The sequence below is a fragment of the Mobula hypostoma genome, chromosome 4, assembly GCF_963921235.1.
Source record: "Mobula hypostoma chromosome 4, sMobHyp1.1, whole genome shotgun sequence".
Lineage (NCBI taxonomy): Eukaryota > Metazoa > Chordata > Chondrichthyes > Myliobatiformes > Myliobatidae > Mobula > Mobula hypostoma.
The window spans coordinates 184,508,556-184,531,620 of record NC_086100.1 but is presented as its reverse complement, the minus strand read 5'-3'; the positions used below and the strand labels follow the sequence as shown (position 1 = coordinate 184,531,620).

The 23,065-nt window shown below is 42.6% G+C and overlaps 2 protein-coding genes across 3 annotated transcripts in view; one reads left to right on the top strand and one right to left on the bottom strand.

Moving 5' to 3' along the window:
* The window catches only part of rpia (ribose 5-phosphate isomerase A (ribose 5-phosphate epimerase)), a 52,684-nt gene extending 46,969 nt beyond the window's left edge, over nucleotides 1-5,715 (bottom strand). The window contains exons 1-2 of one of the 2 annotated variants that reach the window (XM_063047115.1): nucleotides 5,514-5,715; nucleotides 229-289 (exon numbers count right to left, since the gene is read on the bottom strand). In XM_063047115.1, coding sequence (XP_062903185.1) covers nucleotides 229-289; nucleotides 5,514-5,678 — 226 coding nt within the window. In that variant the 5' untranslated portion in view covers nucleotides 5,679-5,715. The remainder of the gene's footprint in view (nucleotides 1-228; nucleotides 290-5,513) is intronic. The other variant, XM_063047116.1, reaches the window with a different exon arrangement.
* Nucleotides 5,716-18,424: 12,709 nt separating this feature from the next.
* The window catches only part of suclg1 (succinate-CoA ligase GDP/ADP-forming subunit alph), a 99,517-nt gene continuing 94,876 nt past the window's right edge, over nucleotides 18,425-23,065 (top strand). The window contains exon 1 of the mRNA XM_063047113.1: nucleotides 18,425-18,567. Within this exon, the coding sequence (XP_062903183.1) occupies nucleotides 18,534-18,567 (34 nt within the window). The 5' untranslated portion in view covers nucleotides 18,425-18,533. The remainder of the gene's footprint in view (nucleotides 18,568-23,065) is intronic.

Below are 23,065 nucleotides of genomic sequence, written 5' to 3'. Positions count from 1 at the left end.
TGTGACTCATCATATTGCCAATTAAATGAGAGATGATGCAGCCACTCCCTCCTTCAGCCCGGTTCTCCATCTCTAGAGCATGCTGGATTGTGAAATACCCAATAACAAAGCTCAGCTACTTACCAGACAAATTCACCAAACACCATGGCACAAAAATGGAGCAAAAGCAATTTCCTACTGATCATTATTACCTGTACATCTTAACAAAAAAAAACATGAGGCACCCACCTAATCTCTCCACAGCAAAGACTATTGTGGATCCACTCCCGATACCCAATGCTTGGTTATTCTAGGGGATAAACACAATAAGCTGGGTCAGTGTTTTCTTGCTAACATAATGCTGCACTTCTCGCTGTGATGGACTAAACTAGAAGCTTAATCTCCCCAAAACAGCGTTAGACAGCATTGTAAAAATTGTCAATGCAAAGCATTTGTACAGATGCTGTTGTACACCATTTGTTCACAATCAGGTTTATTGTCACTGACACGTCATGAAATTTATTGTTTTGTGATAACAATAAAGTGCCGTACAGAAGTATTACAATAAGAATATAATAAACAAACAGTGCTAAATCATGAGATAGTACTAATGGACCATTCAGAAATCTGATGGCAGAGGGGAAAGCAGCTGTTCCCAAAACACTGAGTGTGCATCCTCGGGCTCCTGTGTTTCCTCCCTGATGGTAGTAATGAGAAGAGGGCGTGCCCTGGATGGTGAGGGTCTTTTATGATGGATGCCACCTTCCTGAGGCATCATCTTTTGGAGATGTCCTCGATGATGGGCAGGCAAGTGCCCATGATGGAAATGCTGATGACACTTGTTGGCCACTGGCCTATGGATGCAGTGGTCAGCTTACACTCCTGATCAGCCACTTCTTATCAAGGTTTTTAAGGACCAGATCATGAAAGGCAATAGCTATTTCCAACTTTCTGTCTGGACACCAAGATAAAACAAAGCAATGAGTTCTGATGACTTGACATGATTCCAGGAAAGGACCTCAAAAGACGTTGACTGTGGGCTGAAAGTGATGCAATTCCTGGGCAGAGTGCCAACCCCAGTTCCGTATGACCACACCATGAAAGGCCAAGGAGAGTACCAACTTTCCTCAGCCCAGCTGCCAATATAAGCTGAGGTCATGGAGTGCAAAGGAGGCACACTGCCTCACGGCACCAGTAACTTTGTTAAAATCTTAACACTAGGTGCAGTCTGGGTGGAGTTTGCAAATTCTCCATACAACATAGTAAAGCACAGCACATTACAGGCCCTTTAGCCTACGATGTTGTGATGACCTTTGAACCTCTGCCACGATCAGTCTACCCTTCCCTCCTACAAAGCCCATAACTCACCATTTTTCTTACATCCACGTGTCTAAGAATGTCCTAAATGTTACCATTGTATCAGTCTCTAGCAGTGCATTCTAAGCATTTACTCTGTCGGTTTCTTGAGACGATGTTGGTTTCTTCAAAGTAAGTTTATTATCAAAGTACATATACGTCACTGTATATAACCCTGAGATTCATTTTCTTGCAGGCATACTCAATAAATCTATAGAATAAAAACCATATCAGAATCAATGAAATACCGCCCAACTTGGATGTTCAATCAGAGTTCAGAAGACAACAAACTGTGCAAATGCAAAAAGAAATAATAAGTAATAAATATCAAGAATATGAGAGACGCATCCTTGAAAGTGAGTCTATTGGTTGTGGGAAAATTTCATTAATAGTGAAGTTATCTCCTGTGGTCCAAGAGCCTGATGGTTGAGGGGTAGTAACTGTTCCTGAAACTGGTGCTGTCACGATGGCAGCAGCAAGAAGAGAGCATGCCCTGGGTGTTGGGAGTCCCCGATGATGGTTGCTGCTCTCCTACAACAGTCTTTCATATAGACGTACTCAATGGTGGGGAGGGCTTCCTCCGCTAGCCTGAAGACATGGCTAACTGGCCACTGTAAATTGTCCCTAAGTGAGAGTTAGAATCTGGGTGGGAGTTGATGGGAATTTGGGGAGAATAAAATGGGATTAGCATAAATGGTTGCTTGATGGTCCACGTGGTCTCAGTGGGCTGAAGGGCTTGATTCAATGGTGCTAAGGCACAGTCTAAAGAGTTTCACAAGAATTGAGAGTTTGTGTTCTATAGCCATGCAGCATTGAATCAGCCTCTTCAGCCACCATGACCACAGCACCATCACCCATACCAATCCCTGATCTGTGGCTTTGCCCGTGAATCTCTTAGCAATAGAGGGTATGCAGCTGCCAGTAAATATACTCCTGCCTGCCTCAGTTTTGTCCACCTTCGCCAGTGCTTGACAGAGGAGCCAACTTGACCGAGCATTAATGAAATGGTGAGATCTAGCACTAAAAGTGAACAATTAACATATTAAAGTGGCTGGATATTGTGGTGAAATCCTTCACTTAAATAATGAATAAAATGAGATTCCTGTTGGCTTTGGTGGACAATTGTCCATAGGAATTTAATTACACATAGCTGCAGTGGAATCTCAGCAAGTCTGTGGAACAGCCCCCATTCAACAGCAATCAATCACTGTGATAACCAGGAAATGCTGGAGCATTCTGCAGGTCAGGAAATGTGTGCAAACAGAAACATGAGTTACAACAAAGAGTCTTCAACAAAACACCAACTCCATTGCTTTTTCCAGAGATGCTGCTGACCTGTTGAGTTTCCACCACATTCCAATTTTATTTCGGGTCTTGTAAAGAAGAGGCTTACAAAGGCAAATGATTCAAGATTGTTTTATGTCATTATTTAGTACTCAAATATAAAGGAGGAAGTGACTGCTATTCCAAATTCAATGCAGCTTTAAAAAGACAATAAAAATAATAAATATAAATGCATCATTCATTTGTCACGTGCCACGTCGTATGATGTAGGCGATCATGGCGCGTCCATGACCATGGTTGTTCTTGGCAAAATTTTTCAAAAGAAGTGGTTTGCCATTGCCTCCTCCTGGGCAGCATCTTTACACGATTGACCCCAGACATTATCAATTCTCTTCAGAGATTGTCTGCCTAGTGTCAGGGATCGTATAACCAGGACTTGTGATATGCAGCAGCAGTTCATATGACCACGTGACCCTGATGGGTGGAGACTAAGCAGGTGACCTTTGGTAGAGATACAACTCCACCCCGTCACCCAATAAATTAGCTCATATACATAGACTGACTGTACAGACAATCAGATGGTACAAATGGTGGAAGAGCTTTTCAATTCTTTTCCAGAGTTGGATGTTCAAAAATTCAAACACAAACATTAAATCCAGACTTCCGATCCCTGTATTAAAAAACAGAGGTATGGAGCTGGAGCCAGGTGTTTGAGGTGATCAGCCATGTTCGGGTTGCCTGCTGGAGAAGGGTTGAGCAGTCGAATAGATTGTTTCTTACGCCGTTCATTTCTTAGGGGGTGATGGTCACTTGGAACACACCAAGAGAGTGGAAGGGGCCAGATAAAACAATATCAGAAATCTGTTAATCCATCATCTTTGAAGGAAGTTAGAATACAATTTAAGCAACACACACGTATACTGGAGGAACTCAGCAGGCCAGGCAGCATCTATGGAAAAGGGTACAGTTGATATTTTGGGCTTGGACCCTTCAGCAGGACTGGAGAGAAACAGATGAGGAGTAAAGTTAAAAGGTGGTGCGGGGGGGAGAGAGAAACTCAAGGTGAAACCGGGAGGGGGAGGGGTGAAGTAAAGAGCTGGAAATTGACTGCTGAAAGAGATACAGAGCTAGAGAAGGGGGAGTCTGATAGGAGAGGACAGAAGACCATGGAAGAAAGAAAAGGCAGAGGGAGCACTACAGGGAGGCGATGGTCAGATAAGGTGATAAAGTGAGAGAGGGAAAAGGTGATGGGGAACAGTGAAGGGGGAAGGGGGGGAGAGGGGTGGGGCCATTACTGGAAGTTCAAGAAATCGATGCTACCCAGACAGAATAGGTGTTGTTCCTCCAACCAGAATGTGGCCTCATCACAACAGTGGAGGAGGCCATGGATGGACATATTGGAATGGGGATGGGAAGTGGAATTAAAATGGTGGCCACTGAGATCCCGCTTTTTCTGGCGGACAGAACGTAGGTGTTTGGCAAAGCGGTCTCCCAATCTACGTTGGGTCTCACCAATATACAGGAGGCCACAACAGGATCACCAGTAACAGTATAACCCCAACAGACTCACAGGTGAAGTGTCACCTCACCTGGAAGGACTATTTAGGGCCCAGAATGGTAATGAGGGAGGAGGTGTAGGGGCAGGTGTACCACTTGCTCTCCTTGCAAGTCCCAGGATGGGGAACAGTGGGGAAGGATGAATGGGCAAGGGAGTTGCATAGGGAGCGATTCCTGTGAAAAGCAGACTCTGATACATCTACTCACGGCCTCCTCCACTGTCGTGATGACAGCTTATATTCTATCTAGATAGCCTCAACTTGATGGCACGAACATCGATTTCTCGAACTGCACCCCTCCCTTCACCATTTCCCATCCCCTTTTCCCTCTCTCACCTTATTTCCTTGCCTGTCCATTGCCTCTCTCCAGTGCTCCTCCCCTTTTCTTTCTACCATGACCTTCTGTCCTCTCCTATTAGATTCCCCCTTCTACAGCCCTGTATCTCTTTCACCAACTTCCCAGCTCTTTACTTCAGCCCACCCCCACCCGAATTTCACCTTGTTTCTCCCTCCCCTCCCCCCACTTTCTAACTCTACTCATCTTTTTTCTCCAGTCTTGCTGAAGGGTCTCTGCCTGAAATGTCAACTGTACTCTTTTCCATGGGTGCTGCCTGGCCTGCTGGGTTCCTCTAACATTCTGTGTGTGTGTGTTGCTCGGATTTCCAGCATCTGCAAATTTTCTCTTGTTTGTTATTAGAATAGGATTCAGCCACGCTTCCCCTATCAGTAAAACCAATGTTCAGATCCTCTAGTTAGTGCAACTGGGATAAGCGTACATAGCATGGAAGCAGAGAGGTGGCAGCGTGAGCAATTGCTGTACAATTGCGCCATATCGGAACAAGTAACAGTCATTCTCAAATGTTAACAAACTTTTCTCATTCCTGATTTGTTTATGCGTGCGGTATTCTTGAAGCTTTACAAGTATCCATCCCAGCAACTCACCCACCCATATCCAGCACGCCACTGGAGAACATATACACACAGGACACCAATACAGGGCGTCGCAACACGCATAGCATACATCCCACCAACTTCAACTATCCACTCCTAAGGCCAATCATACCCTCTCGCCGCTAGAGACCCTTTTGTAAGTCACCCTCCAAAACCCCATTCCATATCTTCACTCACCTTCCAGAGCATCCCCAAAATAACCCTCTACTCCATTCCCTATTTAACTCACCTCACTCCATTCCAACCCCTCCAATGCCCCCTCACCCACCATACACTCTCTCCTCGTCCCAACAACCCCACTCCAAACTTACCTCCCCCCATTCGTTGCAACGCCCGTCTCCTCACGCTCCCCGGTGGTAGCTAAAGCCGGAGGCGGCTCGGGCTCACCTGCACATGGTTGTCCACGGCCATGTAGCCAGCTTTCTGCTTCGCCGCTGCCTCCATGCCTGCGCTGAACTTCCTGCTGCCGAACGTGCACAGCCGACGGTGCAGCTGTGCACCTCCCCCGATCCTCTGCCTTAAAGTTAGGAGTCCAAACAGCCCTTGCCACATCGCCACACCCCCCACTCCTAGCAGGCGGGCCGGCCGAACTCCCCTTCCCCCAACACTCCCCTTCCCCACTCTGGGAAATGTAGTCCAGCCCGTGCGCACTACAACTCCCAGGCTGCACTGTGCACGCTACCAATTGGTTATCACGTTAGCAGGTAGAATATGCTGCGATCAGATGCTGGAATCTTGGCGGAAACAAACTAATTATCAAGTTAGGAAACACACGAGGCTGGGGATGCTGAATTCCTAGAACAAACAAACTGTTTATCAAAAATTGTTACTTTCCCCAAGCGGTAAGGCTGATCAACACCTGCTCTACAAGCCCACTCCTCCTCAACCCACAACCACTACTTTAACAGTTCTTGTCAGTCACCTTATATACTCCTGTGCCTATTGTATATAATGTATATCAATGTATATAAGCTAGCTTATATATTTATATATATGCAAACACGAGAAGATCTGCAGATACTGGAAATTCACAAAGACGAAGGTGTTTCAGGTCCTGATGAAGGGGTTCGACCCGAAACGCCGACTGTTCTTCCTATAGATGCTGCCTGGCCTGCTGTGTTCCACCAGCATTTTATATTTATATATATTGTGTTTTCTTTATTATTGTGTTCTTTATCTTATTGTGTTTTTATGTTATTGCATTGAATCTGGAGTATTTTTTTCTCCTTTACACTTGGGTACTGGAAATAACATTAAACAATTTTGAAAGTTGAAGTTAGCAAGCACTAGGGACTGAAGATGCTGGAATCTTAAGCAAACAGATTAGTTACAGAATGTCACAGAACACTACAGCACAGGAACAGACCCTTCAGCCCATCTAGTCCATGGCATTAATCTTCCAAGTCCCATAGACCTTCAACCAGACCATAGAGCTCCATAGTACTCAAAGACTCTCATTCAAATTTCTCTTAAATGTGGAAATCAAACCCACATCTACAAATTCTGCTGGCATCTCATTCCACACTTTCACCACTCTCTGACTGAAGAAGTCCCCCCACTCAAACATTTCACCTTTCACCCTGAACCCATGACCTCCAGTTCCAGTCTCATGTAACCTCAGTGGAAGAAGCCCGCTTGCATTTACTCTGTCTATATCCTTCATAATTCTGTACACCTTTATTAGATCTCCCCTCATTCTTCTATGCTCCAGGGGATAAAGCACCTTTCCCTACAACTCAAGTCCTGGCAACATCTTTGTGAATTTTGTCTGCACCCTTTCAAGCCTGCTGATGTGCTTCCAGTAAGAGGCAGCCAAAACTGCACACAATACCTCAAATTAGGACTCACTAATGTCCTATACAACCTCAATACAACATCCCAACTCCGCACTCAATACCCTGACCATGAAGGCCAACGTGCCAATAGCCTTTTCCATAATCCTATCCACCATGAACTACGGATCTATATTCCCAGCTTCCTCTGTTCTACTATACTCTTGTGCCCTACCACTTACCACCATGGCTGGTCCTCCTGAAGGGCAAGAGCTCGAACTTGTCTTCATCAAACTCCATCTGCCTTGCTTCAACCCATTTATAAATAAATAAATCATGCTAAATGGGAAAAGCAAGGTCATGATCATAGGTTTGTAGACTGTTCAGAATCTGATGACAGATAGAAAGAAGCTGTTCCTAACTTCATTGAGTGTGGGTCCTTGGGCTCCTGCAACTCAGTCCTGATGGTAGTAAGGAGAAGAGAGCATGTCCTTTATGTGGCCGAATTGTGGCTCTGCCTTTTGAAGATGTCCTTGATGATGGGAAGATTTTTGCCGGTGTAGGAGCCAACAGATCTTGATCAGTGAGGGAACTGGGCTAACGAGTGGCAAATACAGATACGTGTACGGTGATGCATTTTGGAATGTCATGAAGGGGAGGGTGTTGGAGGGATACGGGAAGAATGTGGGCAACTGAGACTAGCAGGGAAGATGCTGTGTTTGCTACTTGGAAGTTGCTTTGGAGTCACCGCTCTGAACCTACTGCTGTGATGAGGCCACACAGGTTGGAGGAGTGACACCTTATACGTATTCCATCAGGGTAACCTCCAACCTGATGGCATGAACATTGATTCTCAAGCTTCCAGTAATTCGCCCCTCCTTCATCATTCCCCATTTCTGTTTCTCTCTCCCACTTTATTTCCTTACTTCCACATCACCTCCCTCTGGTGCTCCTTCCCCTTTTCTTTCTTCCATGGCCTTCTGTCCTCTCCTATCAGATTCTCCCTTCTCCAGCCCCTTATCTCTTTCACTAATCAACTTCCCAGCTCTTTACTTCACCTCCGACCCCTCTCCTGATATCACCTACCACCTTTCTCCCCTCCCCCCACCTTCTTACACTGACTTCCCATCTTTTTTTCCAGAACTGATGAAGGACCACAGCCTAAAACACCGACTGTTCACTCTGTTCCATAGATGCTACCTGGTCTGTGAGTTCCTCCAGCATTTTATAATTTGTTGTACCCCTGTTTTGCAGTGTTCGTTTGCAACTTGTTGAACTGGAATAGTGATGATGATTCTAACATTGTGGAAGTACTTCTCCCAGGAATGTTTTTATTTGGGAATGAATATGAATAGTAACATTTTCTTCCTAAGGAATGATTGAGTGGCTGATTGAGCACAAAATGCAACAATGGCATTTGTGCTTATATTTTTGGCAAAGGTTCAAATTGGGGTGCTAATTTTATATTGAAAACACATAAATTTTACAAAGATGGAATAAAAGTAGGAAAAGGAAGCAACATTCTGTAGGTCAGGCAGCAAGACAGATGGAGTATACATTGTTGAATTGAATTGACTTTATTTCTTATATCCTTCACATACATGAGGAGTAAAAATCTTTACGTTACGTTTCTGTCTAAATGCTCAATGTGCAATCATAGTAACTTATAATAAATAGAACAATCAATGTAACATAGAAATACACTCAAATCAGCGCGAGTTAATCAGTCTGATGGCCTGGTGGAAGAAGCTGTCCTGGAGCCTGTTGGTCCTGGCTTTTATGCTGTGATACCGTTTCCTTCCTGGATAGTTGCAGCTGGAATAGGTTGTGGTTGGGGTGACACAGGTCCCCAATAATCTTTCAGGCCCTTTTCTCACACCTGTCTTTGTAAATGTCCTGAATCATGGAAACTTCACAACTACAGATGCGCTGGGCTGTCCACCCCACTCTTCGCAGAGTCCTGCGATTAAGGAAGGTACAGTTCCCATACCAGGCAGTGATGCAGCCAGTTAGGGTGCTCTCAATTGTGCCCCTGTAGAAACTTCCTAGGATTTGGGGGCCCATACCAATCTTCCTCAACCGTCTGAGGTGAAGGAGGTGCTGGTGCGTACAGACCACGTGAGGTCCTCAGTGATGTGCATGCCAAGGAACTTAAAACTGATTACCCTCTCAACCCCAGATCTATTGAAGTCAATAGAGGTTAACTCGTCTCCATTCCACTTGTAGTCCACAACCAGCTCCTTTGTTCTTGTGACATTGAGGGAGAGGTTGTTTCCTTGACACTATTAGGGTCAGAGGGTCACATTTTTCTCTTTCCTGGGATGCTGTCTGATCCATTGAGTGATTTCAGCATTTCTTTTATATCTTTTTATGGATGATATCTGCTCCTTCACATGAGAATAGCTGTAACTCAAGCACTAAAACAAACTGCTGGGTGAATTTAATGGGCCAAGTGGCACCTATGGAGGGAAATGGACAGTCAACATTTCCAGTCGAGACCCTTTATTCTGTTATGGTTATAATTCCATAGGTGTATTGGGTATGCCCATAAGAAAATGAATCTCAGGGTTGTATATTGTGACATATACAGTATGTACTTTGATAATAAATTTACTTTGTACTTTGACTGATAGATGGAAGAGAGTGAATACAGGCTGTTACTTGACCTGAAACTTCAACTGTTATTTCCCTCAACAGAAGCTGCCTGATACACTTCTGTTCTCTCCAGCTCTTTGTGTGTTTTATTAAACAGCATAAGTGATCTCACAATCAAGCAATTAGTTTAAGTTTCTATGCATATTGATAGGATTGTTAAGAAGGCACTTGGTGTGTTGCCTTTCATTAGTTGGGAGGATTGAGCTTAAATCCTTGGCTAATGTTGCAGCTCTACAAAACCCTGGTTAGACCACACTTAGAATATTGTGTTCAGTTCTGATCACTTCATTATAGGATGGATGTGGGAGCTTCAGAAAGGGTGCAAAGAAAATTTGTCAGGATGCTGTATGGACTGCAGGGCATATCAAATGAGGATAGGTTGATTGAGATAGGACTTTTCTCTTTGGAGAGAAGGAGAATGAGTGGTGACTTGATAGAGGTGTACAAAGCATAGATTGAGTGAATAGCAAGAGACATTTTCCCCAGTGTGGAAATGGCTAATACAAGACAGCATAATTTAAAATTGATTGGAGGGAAGTACGGTGGGGGTGGGGATATCAGAGGCAAGTTGTTTTTGTGAAAAACAGAGTGGTGGATGCCAGGAGTAATGGTAGAGGCAGATACATTAGGGTGTCAGGACGCTGCAGCAGAGATCCAATCGCAGAGCCAGTACTATACACACAGTGATATTAATTGAGTAACAAATCCCAAGGTGCAAACAAAGTCAGCATCAAAGTTCAGGCAGAGATCCAGAGAAATCCAAAGACCAGAATCAGGAAACAGGCAGAGTTGATATTCAGACAGAGGGAGTACAGATACTAATGCTGGAAGGGCTTAGGAAAATTCACTGGCACAATCTGGCAACAAACAAGTAGAAACACAGGACTGAAATACACTGAGCAATAAGCAGATGATAGGTGGAGCACAATGAGACAGAAGTGGCAGCAAAACAGGTAATAATGAGAAACAGGTGAGAGGCGGAGTGCTCTATACAGGGGCCGGAGTAGAGCAGGAGGTGGGGAAAGGAAAACAAACAAGAGCACATGGCAATACAAAACCACAGACTGATGGCTAGGGAAAAAACACACAAAAAGACAAAGTTCAACTGGAGATACTGACATAGGGACAGTTAAGAAACCCTTTAATAATAACATGGACGATATAAAAGCGGAGAAGTATGCAGGAGGGAAGGGTTAGATTGATCTCAGAGTAGGTTAAATGGTCCGCACAACATCGTGGGCTAAAGGGCCTGTATTGCACTGTAATGTCCTATCTTCTATTAATTCACTATGCCTGGTCCTGAATGATGATTAGGCAATTAAATAGCTCCAAGAGCATGATATCAAGGTCCTGCACATGAGTACTAAAGCAAAGGCTGAAGCAAAGTTCAGTCAGGAGTGCCAAATACCTCTTGCAATTGCCATTCGAGAATCTCCAAATATTACTGGGATAACGGGGGGCTTAAAGTCCCATAAATTATCACTCTATGCTGATGATTTACTTTTATATATTTCTAATCCTCAAAAATCCATCCCGGCTGTTTTAGAGCTATTAGCACAATTTGGTCTTTTTTCAGGTTATAAATTAAATCTTAGTAAGAGTGAACTCTTTCCGATTAATAAACAACTTCCCTTATATTATAAATTTCCATTTAAATTGATTAATAATTATTTTTCATATCTTGGGATTAAAATTACTTGTAAATACAAAGATTTATTTAAGACTAACTTTTTACCATTAATAGACCATATTATTCAACTTTCATCTAAATGGTTTCCTTTATATTTAACTTTGATTGGTCGTATTAATGCAGTTAAGATTTTTTTTGCCAAAATTTTTATATATATTTCAGGCATTACCAATCTTTGTTCCAAAATCTTTTTTTGACAAAGTTGACTCTAAAATTTCTTCATTTATTTGGCAGAATAAAAACCCGAGACTGGGTAAAATACATTTACAGAAAGCGAAGAGAGATGGAGGCTTAGCATTACCTAACTTTAGATTTTATTATTGGGCAATTAATATTCGACATATGAAATTCTCAGGATATACTATCCATTCCTAAATGGGTAGCATTGGAATTACAATCTGTTCAGGGTTTTACACTTGGCTCTATTTTAGGTTCCTCTCTTCCTTTTGATTTGAAACGCCTTAAACAGGTGTCTAACCCGATAGTTAAATATACCTTACGTATTTGGTTTCAATTCAGAAAATTTTTTGATCTTAATCAATTTGGGTTAGCGATTCCTATTTTAGGTAACATATTTTTTTCCTCCCTCTTTTACGGATCGTGCTTTTCAAATTTGGAAGACTAAGGGTATTTCACGGTTTTTGGATTTATTTTTAGATGGTTCCCTTATGTCTTTTGAACAATTATCTAATAAATATAACTTATCAAGAATACATTTTTTTAGATATCTACAAGTTAGAAATTTCCTCCTACATACATTTTAGATACTATAATCAACCTTAATCCATGTCAGAAAGGTGCATCGGCTATGATTTATATTATTATTATGAAACTTAGGAAAGCTCCATTTGATAAGATTGGGGTAGATTGGGAACAGGAATTGGGGTTTACCATTTCCGTGGATGACTGGGGGCAGATTTTACAATTAGTCAATACTTCCTCTATCTGTGCTAAACATTCCCTAATTCAATTTAAAGTTGTTCATAGAGCACATATGTCCAAAGATAAATTAGCTCGCTTTTATTCTCATATTAATCCTTTTTGTGATAGATGTCCGGGGCAGATAGCCTCTTTAACTCATATGTTTTGGTCTTGTCCTACTCTGGAAACTTTTTGGAGAGACATTTTTAATATTATCTCCAAGGTATTGAATATAGATATCTCTCCTCACCCTATTACTGCTATCTTTGGACTACCTAAAATTTCCAGTAATCTTTCCCCTTCAGCCCGTAGAATGATTGCATTTCTTACTTTAATGGCGAAAAGATGTATCTTACAACATTAGAAAGAGCTTAATGCTCCAACTACCTTTTTTTGGTTTTCTCAGACGATATTATGCTTGAATCTGGAGAAAATTAGAAGCAATCTTTATGACTCCTCATTTAAATTTGAACAGACTTGGAGATCTTTTATTCAATATTTTCATTTAATGTAATATATACCCTTCTTGTGTTTTTTACTGTTTTTAATGGAGGTCGGGATTGAGGACGTGATTTTAAGTTTAACTCTGTTCGGTTTCAAGTTAGCCCATTGCTTTGCTTTGCTTTTAGTTAGTTGCACGGTGGGTTTTTTTTTTGGGGGGGTGGTTTCCTTTTCTCTATTGATATATATATATAAAATTAGTATACCATTATGTTACCTTGGTATGTTATGTTTAAATTACATTGTTTGTAGTTTTTTTTTGTATTAATATCTTCTGTAATTTTATTATATTCTAACAGTGTATTAGTGTCTATATGGCTTACCTTTTTGTATACTTATTCAATAAAAAGATTTAAAAAGAAAAGGAGTGCCAAATATGCGATCCCTCTTGCTTTCCTCATGTGACAGACGTCAGTCTCCAGTCAATTTGATTCACTCCACACAATGTCAGGAAATGGATACAGCAAAACCCACCAGACCAGATAAAATTAAAAATGTGGCACCAAAGATCCATGCATCAAACCAGCCATGCCTCTACCCAGTAAAGTTACAAGACTGAAATTTACTCAACCATATAGAAAATAGTCATGTATATGGAACAGGGCAAATCCTTAGCTGCTAATTACCACCTGATTATCTACTTTTTGTCACCTCTGTCCCAAATCCTGACTGGAGGAGTTCTTGAGAGCTGCCCCAACCTCAACTATCTTCAGCTGCTTCATCAATAATCTTCCATCCATAAAATGATCAGAAGTTGCAATATTTGCAGAATACATAACTCTCAATGCCATTTGCAATTCCTTAGCAAGTGATGCAGCCAAGTGGCAAGTCCTAGTTGATACTTGGTCTGGATTGATGGGCAGAAAGTGACGTTGATGCTATTAAACTGCCAGGCAGTGACCAGCCCCAGCACGAGGGGGTGACCACTTTCCTTTGATATTCGATGGCATCACCATTCCTTCCCTGCCAGAAATGCTGCCTGACTTGACAAGTCATTCCAGAATTTTGTGTGTGTTGCTCAAGATTTCCAGCATCTGCAAAATCACTTGCACTAATGCCCCTCATAGCAGTACAGACCTCTATCAGGATGCTCACTCATCCGCTGATGCTCCAACTTCAATTCTGTCCAACTGCTGTTTATAGCTACTACTCTATAATCCAGGCAGTTTCTTCTGCACCAGCTCTGAAGCCTCATCTTCTTTCCTGTAATGCAGTGACCAGAACGGTGCACAATACTCCAAGTGTGGCCTGACCAAAGTTTCATGCAGCTGGCCATATCTGTCAGGTATCATTTGATACCCAGTGAAGGAAGTTCAGGTCTCAGTGACATTGGACAGGGATCATCGCAGCCCCAGAGTCCCTGAATTTTGTGCCAGGTCTTAGGTTTTATTCTTCAAAACACCCTTTCTCTTAAATTAACCAAAAGCAATGGTGAATTTCCACATTGAGATCTGTAGAGAGATTGCTCCTTGTATTCAAGATTGTTAATTGTCAATCTTCAGTACACCAGGGTAAAGAAGAGTGAAATAATTGTTTCTCTGATCTGATGCAATATAAAAACTGCATTAAGTATAAAAAAGACAAGAAAAACATATTAAATATAAACATAAAAGCAATCCTATATATTTGGAAACTTGATTGTCAGAGGGTTGTGGTGTGTAGTGTCAAAAAAATTGGTACTTTTGTCTCAGGGATGTTGACTAAGTCCCTTTCTCTTGTTTACTTTACAGAATGAATTACCTCAAGCTCGGAACTCTATTACCGTGCAAACACAAGTATCATCTCCATAATTTACTTCAATGATTGAGGTTTGGGTAATGTTGATTCTGAAATGTACTCACCATTGGTTGAAGAGTTTCACATTTGTTCTGAAGATTAGTTCCACCACTGCAGAGAGTGCAACGTTGCAGCGAGAAAGATTGAACAAAATATTGTATCAAATGAAGCAGCAAGTCATGGAGACAAGAGATTCAACAGACGGCTGGGAGTCTGGAGCGACACAGAAAATGCTGGAGGAAGTCAATGGGTCAGGCAGCATCTACAGAGGGAAATAAACAGACCTTAATGCTGACTGTTCATTACCCTCCATAGATGCTGCCTGACCAGCTGAGCTCCACCAGCATTTTCTGTGCGCATCCATGATGTAGATTTGTTTGACACCAGTCTTTACTGAAATGGGCTCTGTCGCAGAGATGGTTAGGATCATAACCACAAGAGATTCTGCAGATACTGGAAATCCAGAGCAACACACACAAAATGATGAAGGAACTCAACAGGTCAGGCAGCATCTATGGAAATGAATAAAGAGTCACCGTTTTGGGCTGAGACCCTCCATCAGGACTGGAAAGGAAAGGGAAAGAAGTCAGAATCATATTTGTAATTGGTTAGGATCATAGTTTATTGCCATCTTGAAGCAAAGGTAAAATGATGACAAATTTCTGTGGGTAATTGTATTTCAGTTCTTTATCCCCTGTGATTGATGGAGTCACAGGATTTATTTAAATAAAAACAGCCACAGTGGTTGTTGTTGTCCTCACTTTTTTCTTGGAGTAGTTGCGGGGTTAAAAACCATATTCACTGTCCCTTGAGATGGATGGAATCCACACTAAGACTCAGGCAGCACCTTTTCTGTTGGCTAACAGACAACCCATCTATCAGCCTTTTCCCCACCTCAACATTAAACCAGGGGATAAATATCTCTGAGTCCACCCGGTTACTAACTGGGTCTTTAGAACCATCTGTAAAGATAGGCAAAAAAGGAAAAAATACTGCAGTCTTAAATGACCAGACACCCTCTCACCACCTACAACACTCTGTCCATCCCGTCAAATCTATTCCCACATCTGGAAATTTCTACATCAGAACTCCTGGCCAGGCTAGTTGGGCTAATCTGCAAATCCCCGAGTCTCTACTCCCATATTTCCTAATTATCCACCCAAACTATTTACCAATTCTGTTCAACTAACACACATAAAAGTTGCTGGTGAACGTAGCGGGCCAGGATCTACAGGAAAAGGTACGGTCGACGTTTTGTGCCCAGACCCTTCGTCAGGACTAACTGAAAGAAGAGCTAGTAAGAGATTTGAAAGTGGGAGGGGGAGGGGGAGATACAAAATGATAGGAGAAGACAGGAGGGGGAGGGATGGAGCCAAGAGCTGGACAGTTAATCGGCAAAAGGGATACGAGAGGATCATGGGACAGGAGGACTAGGGAGAAAGAAAAGTGGGAGGGGAGAAGCCCAGAGGATGGGCAAGGGGTATAGTGAGAGGGACAGAGGGAGAAAAAGGAGAGAGAGAAAAAGAATATGTGTATATAAATAAATAAATAACGAATGGGGTACGAAGGGGAGGTGGGGCATTAGCAAAAATTTGAGAAGTCAATGTTCATGCCATCAGGTTGGATACTACCCAGACGGAATATAAGGTGTTGGTCCTCCAACCTGAGTGTGGCTTCATCTCTACAGTAGAGGAGGCCATGGATAGACATATCAGAATGGGAATGGGACGTGGAATTAAAATGTGTGGCCACTGGGAGATCCTGCTTTCTCTGGCAGACAGAGCATAGGTGTGATATATCTATCCACGGCCTCCTCTACTGTAAAGATGAAGCCACACTCAGGTTGGAGGAACAACAACTTATATTCCGTCTGGGTAGCCTCCGATCTGATGGCATGAACATTGACTTCTCAAACTTCCGCTAATGCCCCACCTCCCCCTCGTACCCCATCCGTTATTTATTTATTTATTTAATTATTTATATACACACATTCTTTTTCTCTCTCTCCTTTTTCTCCCTCTGTCCCTCTCACTACATCCCTTGCTCATCCTCTGGGTTTCCCCACCTCCTCCTTTTCTTTCTCCCTGGGCCTCCAGTCCCATGATCCTCTCATATCCCTCTTGCCAATTAACTGTCCAGCTCTTGGCTCCATCCCTCCCCCTCCTCCTACCATTTTGGATCTCCCCTCCCCCTCCCACTTTCAAATCTCTTACTAGCTCTTCTTTCAGTTAGTCCTGACGAAGGGTCTTGGCCCGAAACGTTGACTATACCTCTTCCTAGAGATGCTGCCTGGCCTGCTGCGTTCACCAGCAACTTTTATGTGTGTTGCTTGAAATTCCAGCATCTGCAGATTTCCTCATGTTTGCATTTACCAATTCTGTTGGTATATTCCCAACAATCCATTAAAACCAAATGGGTCCAATGGGACACACCCCATCCTACTAAGTAAGTCCAGTATGCAAGGCTCAATTTTCTCTCTGCAGGTCAAGGGGCATTTCGGCTAATTCAACCCCAATGCAACTCTAGGTGTGAATCGGAATGCTCCACTACAGAGTCTAAAGCACTGGCCTGTAAAACATCTAACTTATATAAAACAAAACGAGCTGCCTCCCCATAAATCAAACAACCATAATCTGGATAATAGCGTATTAAAGTGCAATAAATTGTCAAACCCCTAGAAGTGTCCTAGTCATACCCAGCCATACAGAGCATAAAGTTAATGACCTGCTTACGTTTATCCTCTAAAAACTTTTTGTGTTCATCAAGTCAATCTCGCATCCAGCCATCATCATCATCAGCCTCCGTGCCCAGTTTGAGCTTTGACTGCCATGGCCCACACACTCCTGTTTCGGGTCAAGTGGATCAATTCATTGGTATTCATTTCCAGATCTCTGGCCGCTGTCTCCAACATTATTTTTTCTTTGTCTTCCTCTTGCTTTCTTCCCTTCAATCTTTCCCATAATTACTGTGCATTCTAACTCCTCTTTCGTAATCACATGTCCAATGAAGTTATGTTGCCTTTTCATGACCTCACATATTATTTCTCCTTTTGTGTTTGCTCTGTTCATGACATCCTCATTGGATATTCATTTCATCCATGATATTCTTTGCATCCTCCTCAAAAACCACATCTCTGCTGCTTCAATTTGTTTCCTCATGTTACTAGATATTGTCCAACATTCTGAGTCATATGTCATAACTGGATAAATGTAACATTCAGTACTCTGAGGCAGGTTGTCATGTCTAGTTTAGTATTGTTCAGTATACTCTTCATTCTCGTAAGACTGTCTTTTGCCATCCTTATTCTTCTTTTGATGTCCATGTTGCACCTGCCATCTGATGTCACCCAGCTTCCTAAGTAGCAAAATTTCTGTACTTGTTTTATGTCTTCCCCATTTATTCTCAGCCTGCAGATAGGATTCTCCTTCTTTTTGGATATCACCATACATTCTGTCTTTTTGCAATTGACAGATAGACCCATTTTTTCACTTTCTTCAACAATTTTATCAATTAAGTTTTGTAGTTCTTCCTCCGTACTTGCAATTAACACAGTATCATCTGCATATCTGAAATTATTGATGTTTTCACTGCCAATGTATAGCATCCCAGCATCAATGTATAAAGGTCAAAGTGAACCCAGACCCAACACTATCAAAATATCATTAATTATCAGATTAAACAATATTAGACTAATAATACTACCCTGAAGATCCCACTATCCACTATAAACTCTAATAAAACTTCTTCACCCACTCTCACTAGAGATGACCTATTAAGATGGTCCTGCTCTAACATCAGCTGAACTACAAATCCCACAATCTCATTCGATCGCCAGGGCCTATCCCCGCCCCAAATTTCGGACGACCAGAGATATTGCCCGATTGTAGTTAAAAAATAAAGGAAAGGAAAGTAAGACCAAGAGTCAGGGATTGGAGGAAGATAGACCAATTATAAGCGGCAAGTATCGAGGGGAGGTTGTTGTCGGGTGGCGGGGTGCGGGGCCTGGAGGGCTGGGCTCTGGCGGGGCTTGGGCTCCCCTCCTCCCGGGTCCTCGGGCTGTCATTGGCGCTGACCCCGGGCCGGGTGGTGGAGATGGCGCACGCCGGGCGGCTGCTACGTCTACTTGGTAAGTGATCTGTTTATGGCCACCATCCTCGGCGGTTGCCGGCCGATTCTGACTCACGGGGAAGCCCTGTGGCTCGGAAAAACAATAAGAGACGTACATAGGCTGGAACTTAACATCTAAGGATCTGGCGGGCAAAGGTCAGGGGTACTGGTTAATGATCAAGATGTATAATGCGGACAGGGACAGGAGCTGGGAGTTAATATCTGCGGGACGAGGGATTCAATTCAATATCTGTGCAACGTGGGATTGGGTTCAATATCTGTGCAATGTGGGATTGGGTTCAATATCTCTGCAATGTGGGTTTGGGTTCAGTAATTGTGCAACGGGAGATTGAGCAATGCAGCCTTGGGTTCTGCGCCTGGGGGAAGCGGGCTTGGGTGTAATACCCGAAATAGATGGAGGACATGGGCAGGTGTAATGTCCTGTGCTGGATAGGAGCAAATGGACTTGGGTTGCCTATCTTTGTTTATTGTAGAGCTTTTGCTTCTCTCTACCTACCTGCAAATATTAGCACGAACTATTTCCATATTTCTATGCTTATTAATTGTACTTTAAAATAAACTTACAGATACTGTGAATGTGCGATTGATACCAAATTCAGAAATATTTTGTGGTACTTTAGATTTCCCTATTGGATTCACTTCTCACCTGTGGCATATTTCAGATGTTTTCTGCACTATCAGATCTGCAAGTACTCTAAAATCTGTTATTAATTATAGTTGTCCAGAACTAGGTAATCACTACTGTCTGTAGACAATTCTTTGATTTCTTTTCACTCGTATTGTTGCTCCTTTAGTTGATCGAGAGGATAGTAACTTTCTTTCATTTGAGACTGCTGCTGGGTGAGTAGTAGAGAGATAACATACATTGAAACTGCCTCATTGACTATCTAACAGTAGCACTTAAATACAGTGTGATGAAGGGCTTTGAGAGGTCGGTGATGAAGCATATCAACTCCTGCCTGAGGACCCACTTGGATCTGCTCCAGTTTGCCCATTGTTACACCAGGTCAACAGCAGATGCCATTCCATTTGTTCTGCATTCAATCCTGGAACATCTGTAGAGTGAAGATGCATACATCAAGATGCTCTTCGTTGACTACAGCTTGGCATTCAACACTATCATCCTCTCCAAACTAATCAATAAACTCCAAGACCTTGGCCTCAATATCTCCTTGTGCACTCGATCCTCAACTTCCTCCCTTGCAGACCCCAGTCAGTTTGGATTGGCAACAACAGTTCCTCCACAATCACTGTCAGCACAGGTGCACCACAAAGCTTAGCTCCCTGCTCTACTCGCTTCATACTTATGATTATGAGGCTAAGTACAGCTCCAATACCATATTTAAGTTTGCTGACAACACTACTGTTGTTGGCCAAATCAAAGGTGGTGAGGATACAACATCTAGGAGGGGAATTGAAAATCTAGCTGAATGGTGTCTTAACACAACCTCTCATTCAATATCATTAAAACAAAAAGCCGATTATTGACTATCAGAGGAGAAAACCCGAGATCCATGAGTCAATCCTCATCGGGGATCAGAGATCGAGAGAATCAATGACTTCAAATCCCTCAGCCTTGTCTTTCAAAAGATCTGTCCTGTATCTAGCTCAGAAGTCCAATTTCAAAGTGATGGTGCCTCTACTTTCTTAGAAGTTGCAAAGATTGGGCATGTCATCTAAAACTTTGCCAAACTGCTATCGACACACGGTGGAGTGTATACTGACTGGTTGCATCATGGCCTGGTGTGAAAACACCAACGCCCTTGGATCTACAAAAGACCGACAAAAAGTAGTGGATACAGCCCAGTCTCTCACAGTTAAAGCCCTCCCCGCCAGTGAGCACATCTACAAGGAGCTCTGCCCCAGGAAAGCAGCATCTCTTTTCAAGGACCCCCATCATCCAGAGCAGGCGCCCTTCTCGCTACTGCCACCGGAAAGGAGGTATACGGGAGCCTCAGATCCCACACCACCAGGTTCAGGAGTATTTATTATCGGGCTTCTGCACCAGAGTGGATAACTTCATGCACCTTGAAGCTGAACTGATTCAATAGCATATGGACTCACCCTCAAGGACTTGACAACTCATGTTCTCAATATTAGTTATTACTTACTTATCTATTATTATTTTGTTTTTATTTTTATATGTGCATAATTTGTTGTGTTTTGCATATTGGTTGTTCATCTTTGTAGTTTTTCATTGATTCTATTGTGTTTCTTTGTAATTACTGCGAATGACCACAGGAAAATGAATCTCGGTAGTATATGGTGACATATATGTACTTCGATAATAAATTTACTTTCAACTTTGAACTTTTGACGCATGTTAAAATGAATTTGGTAGCAGCAGTTGCAATGGTCAAAGGGTCAATTAGTTCTTCAGGAGCAATGCTCATTGCTGAAGTATTTTTAAATGATTGTGACCTTATAAGGAGCATAAACAGCCTATTATTTTAACAAGTGTTTTGCAAATTGCTTAATGAGAGGTTTTAAATTTCAAACCTAGATGGCTCAGAAGAGGTGGATAGAAACAAACTTCTACATTTGAGATATTACAGTGTTGCATTTTCTAAAATTGTTTAGGTATTACTTTTTCTTGCTAATGTTTATTACATCTTTGAAAAAGTCTCACATTAAAGTGCAGCCGAGATGGCCTGTTTCCATGCTGTAATTGTTATATAGTTAAAGGGTACTTAATTTCTTTTGCCTGACATATAACTCTCCTTAGCTCTGATCCCCAAGTATTTTCCCTCCAAGTAATTTGTGTACTATTTGCCTCTTTTATTTTTCACCCCTCCTTCCACATGTTTCCGGCTCATTTTTCTTCCCTATCTTTTGATCAGTTCTCTACTATTTTTATCCCTTTCTCCACCCTTAACTGACTCTATGTTCAATATTCTGGTCTAACTTGTTCTTTTTCTCACTTTTATTGAAAGTGTGGGTCCGTATTTACTGGTTTCAGGATGAATACGAAGTTGCTGCTAGTCAGGTGTTACCAGCCTTGGGTCCACGGACCCCTCAGTAAATGGTAGGGGTCCATGGCATAAAAAAGTTGCGAACCCCTACTTTTAATAAAGCTCGCTGTTTGAAGGTTTCAGGTTGTCTGGAATCAGCTATTGGCTGTGCTTGCAGAGAGTGGATAAGCGTTCTCAGCACCTCCATGTTGCCTTTTAACAATGCACTTCTCAAAAGTCTGGTGTCTTGTCCATGTGGTCTGGCTATGTAGGAATGACCAGAGTTGGATTTCCTCTTGTTTCGGTGAACCCACCTTACCGCACCTAACAGCCTGCTTGATAGACACCTACAGCCATTCACTCATTTCACCAGCAGCGGCTGTGTATACCATCCACGGGGGGCATTGCAGCAACTCACCAACATTCCTCAGACAACATTTTCCATACGGGAAACCTCTGCCAGCTTGGAGGACAAAGGCAGCTAAACCATAGGAATGCCAACCCCTCGAGCTACACACTGTCTTGGGTTGGAGATATAGGACTGTTCCTTCACTGTTGCTGGGTCAGGATTCTGGAACTTTTCCTTAGCAATATTGTGGGTAAACCCACAGTTCAAGGAGACAGTTCACCACCATCTTCTCACAGGCAATTAGGGATAAATAATTAAATACTGTCTTAGCCTGCAAAGCCCACATCCCTTAAATTATCTTTTTAAAAAAAGGTTGCATGCAATCGGCAGAACAGATGCAAAAGATAAGAGGAATTTGAAGTACAAAAGAAATCCAACAGTGGTGCTGCAGTTAAGACTTTGTCTCAGGGCGAGCTCCTGGCCTCAGGTACTGTCTCTGCGGAATGTTCATATTTCCATTGTGCATCCATGAATTTTTGCAGGATACTCCTATTTCCTAAAGATGCACTTGTAAAGTTTTAAGAGATACAGCAGGGCAACTGGCCCAACTGCCCATTTACACCCATTCATTCGTTCATGATGTGCCATGTCATATGACATGGGTAAGCATGATTGTTCTTAGCAATTTTTTCTACAGAAGTGGTTTGCCATTGCCTTCTTCTGGGCAGTGTCACTATAAGACAGGTGACCCCAGTCCTTATCAATACTCTTCAGAGATTGCCTGCCTGGTGTCAGTGGTCGCATAACCAGGACTTGTGATACGCACCGGCTGTTCATACGAACCAGCCACCACCTGCTCCCGTGGTTTCACATGACTCTGATCAGGGGGATTAAGCAGGTACTCCACCTTGTCCAAGGGTGACCTGCAGGCTAGTAGAGGGAAGGAGTGGCTCACATCTCCTTTGGTAGAGACGTATCTCCATCCCGCCACTTACATTTACACCCATGTCACCAATTAACCTACTAACCCATACAACTTTGAAAATGGATGAAACCAGAGCACCCTGAGGAAACCCACGTGGTCACAGCGGAAAACGTACAAACTCCTTACACAGTGGTGGGAATTGAACCTGGGTCGCTAGCACTGTAACAGCGTTGCGAGGATAACCCGCTATTGTTAACTTATCCCTTAGTGT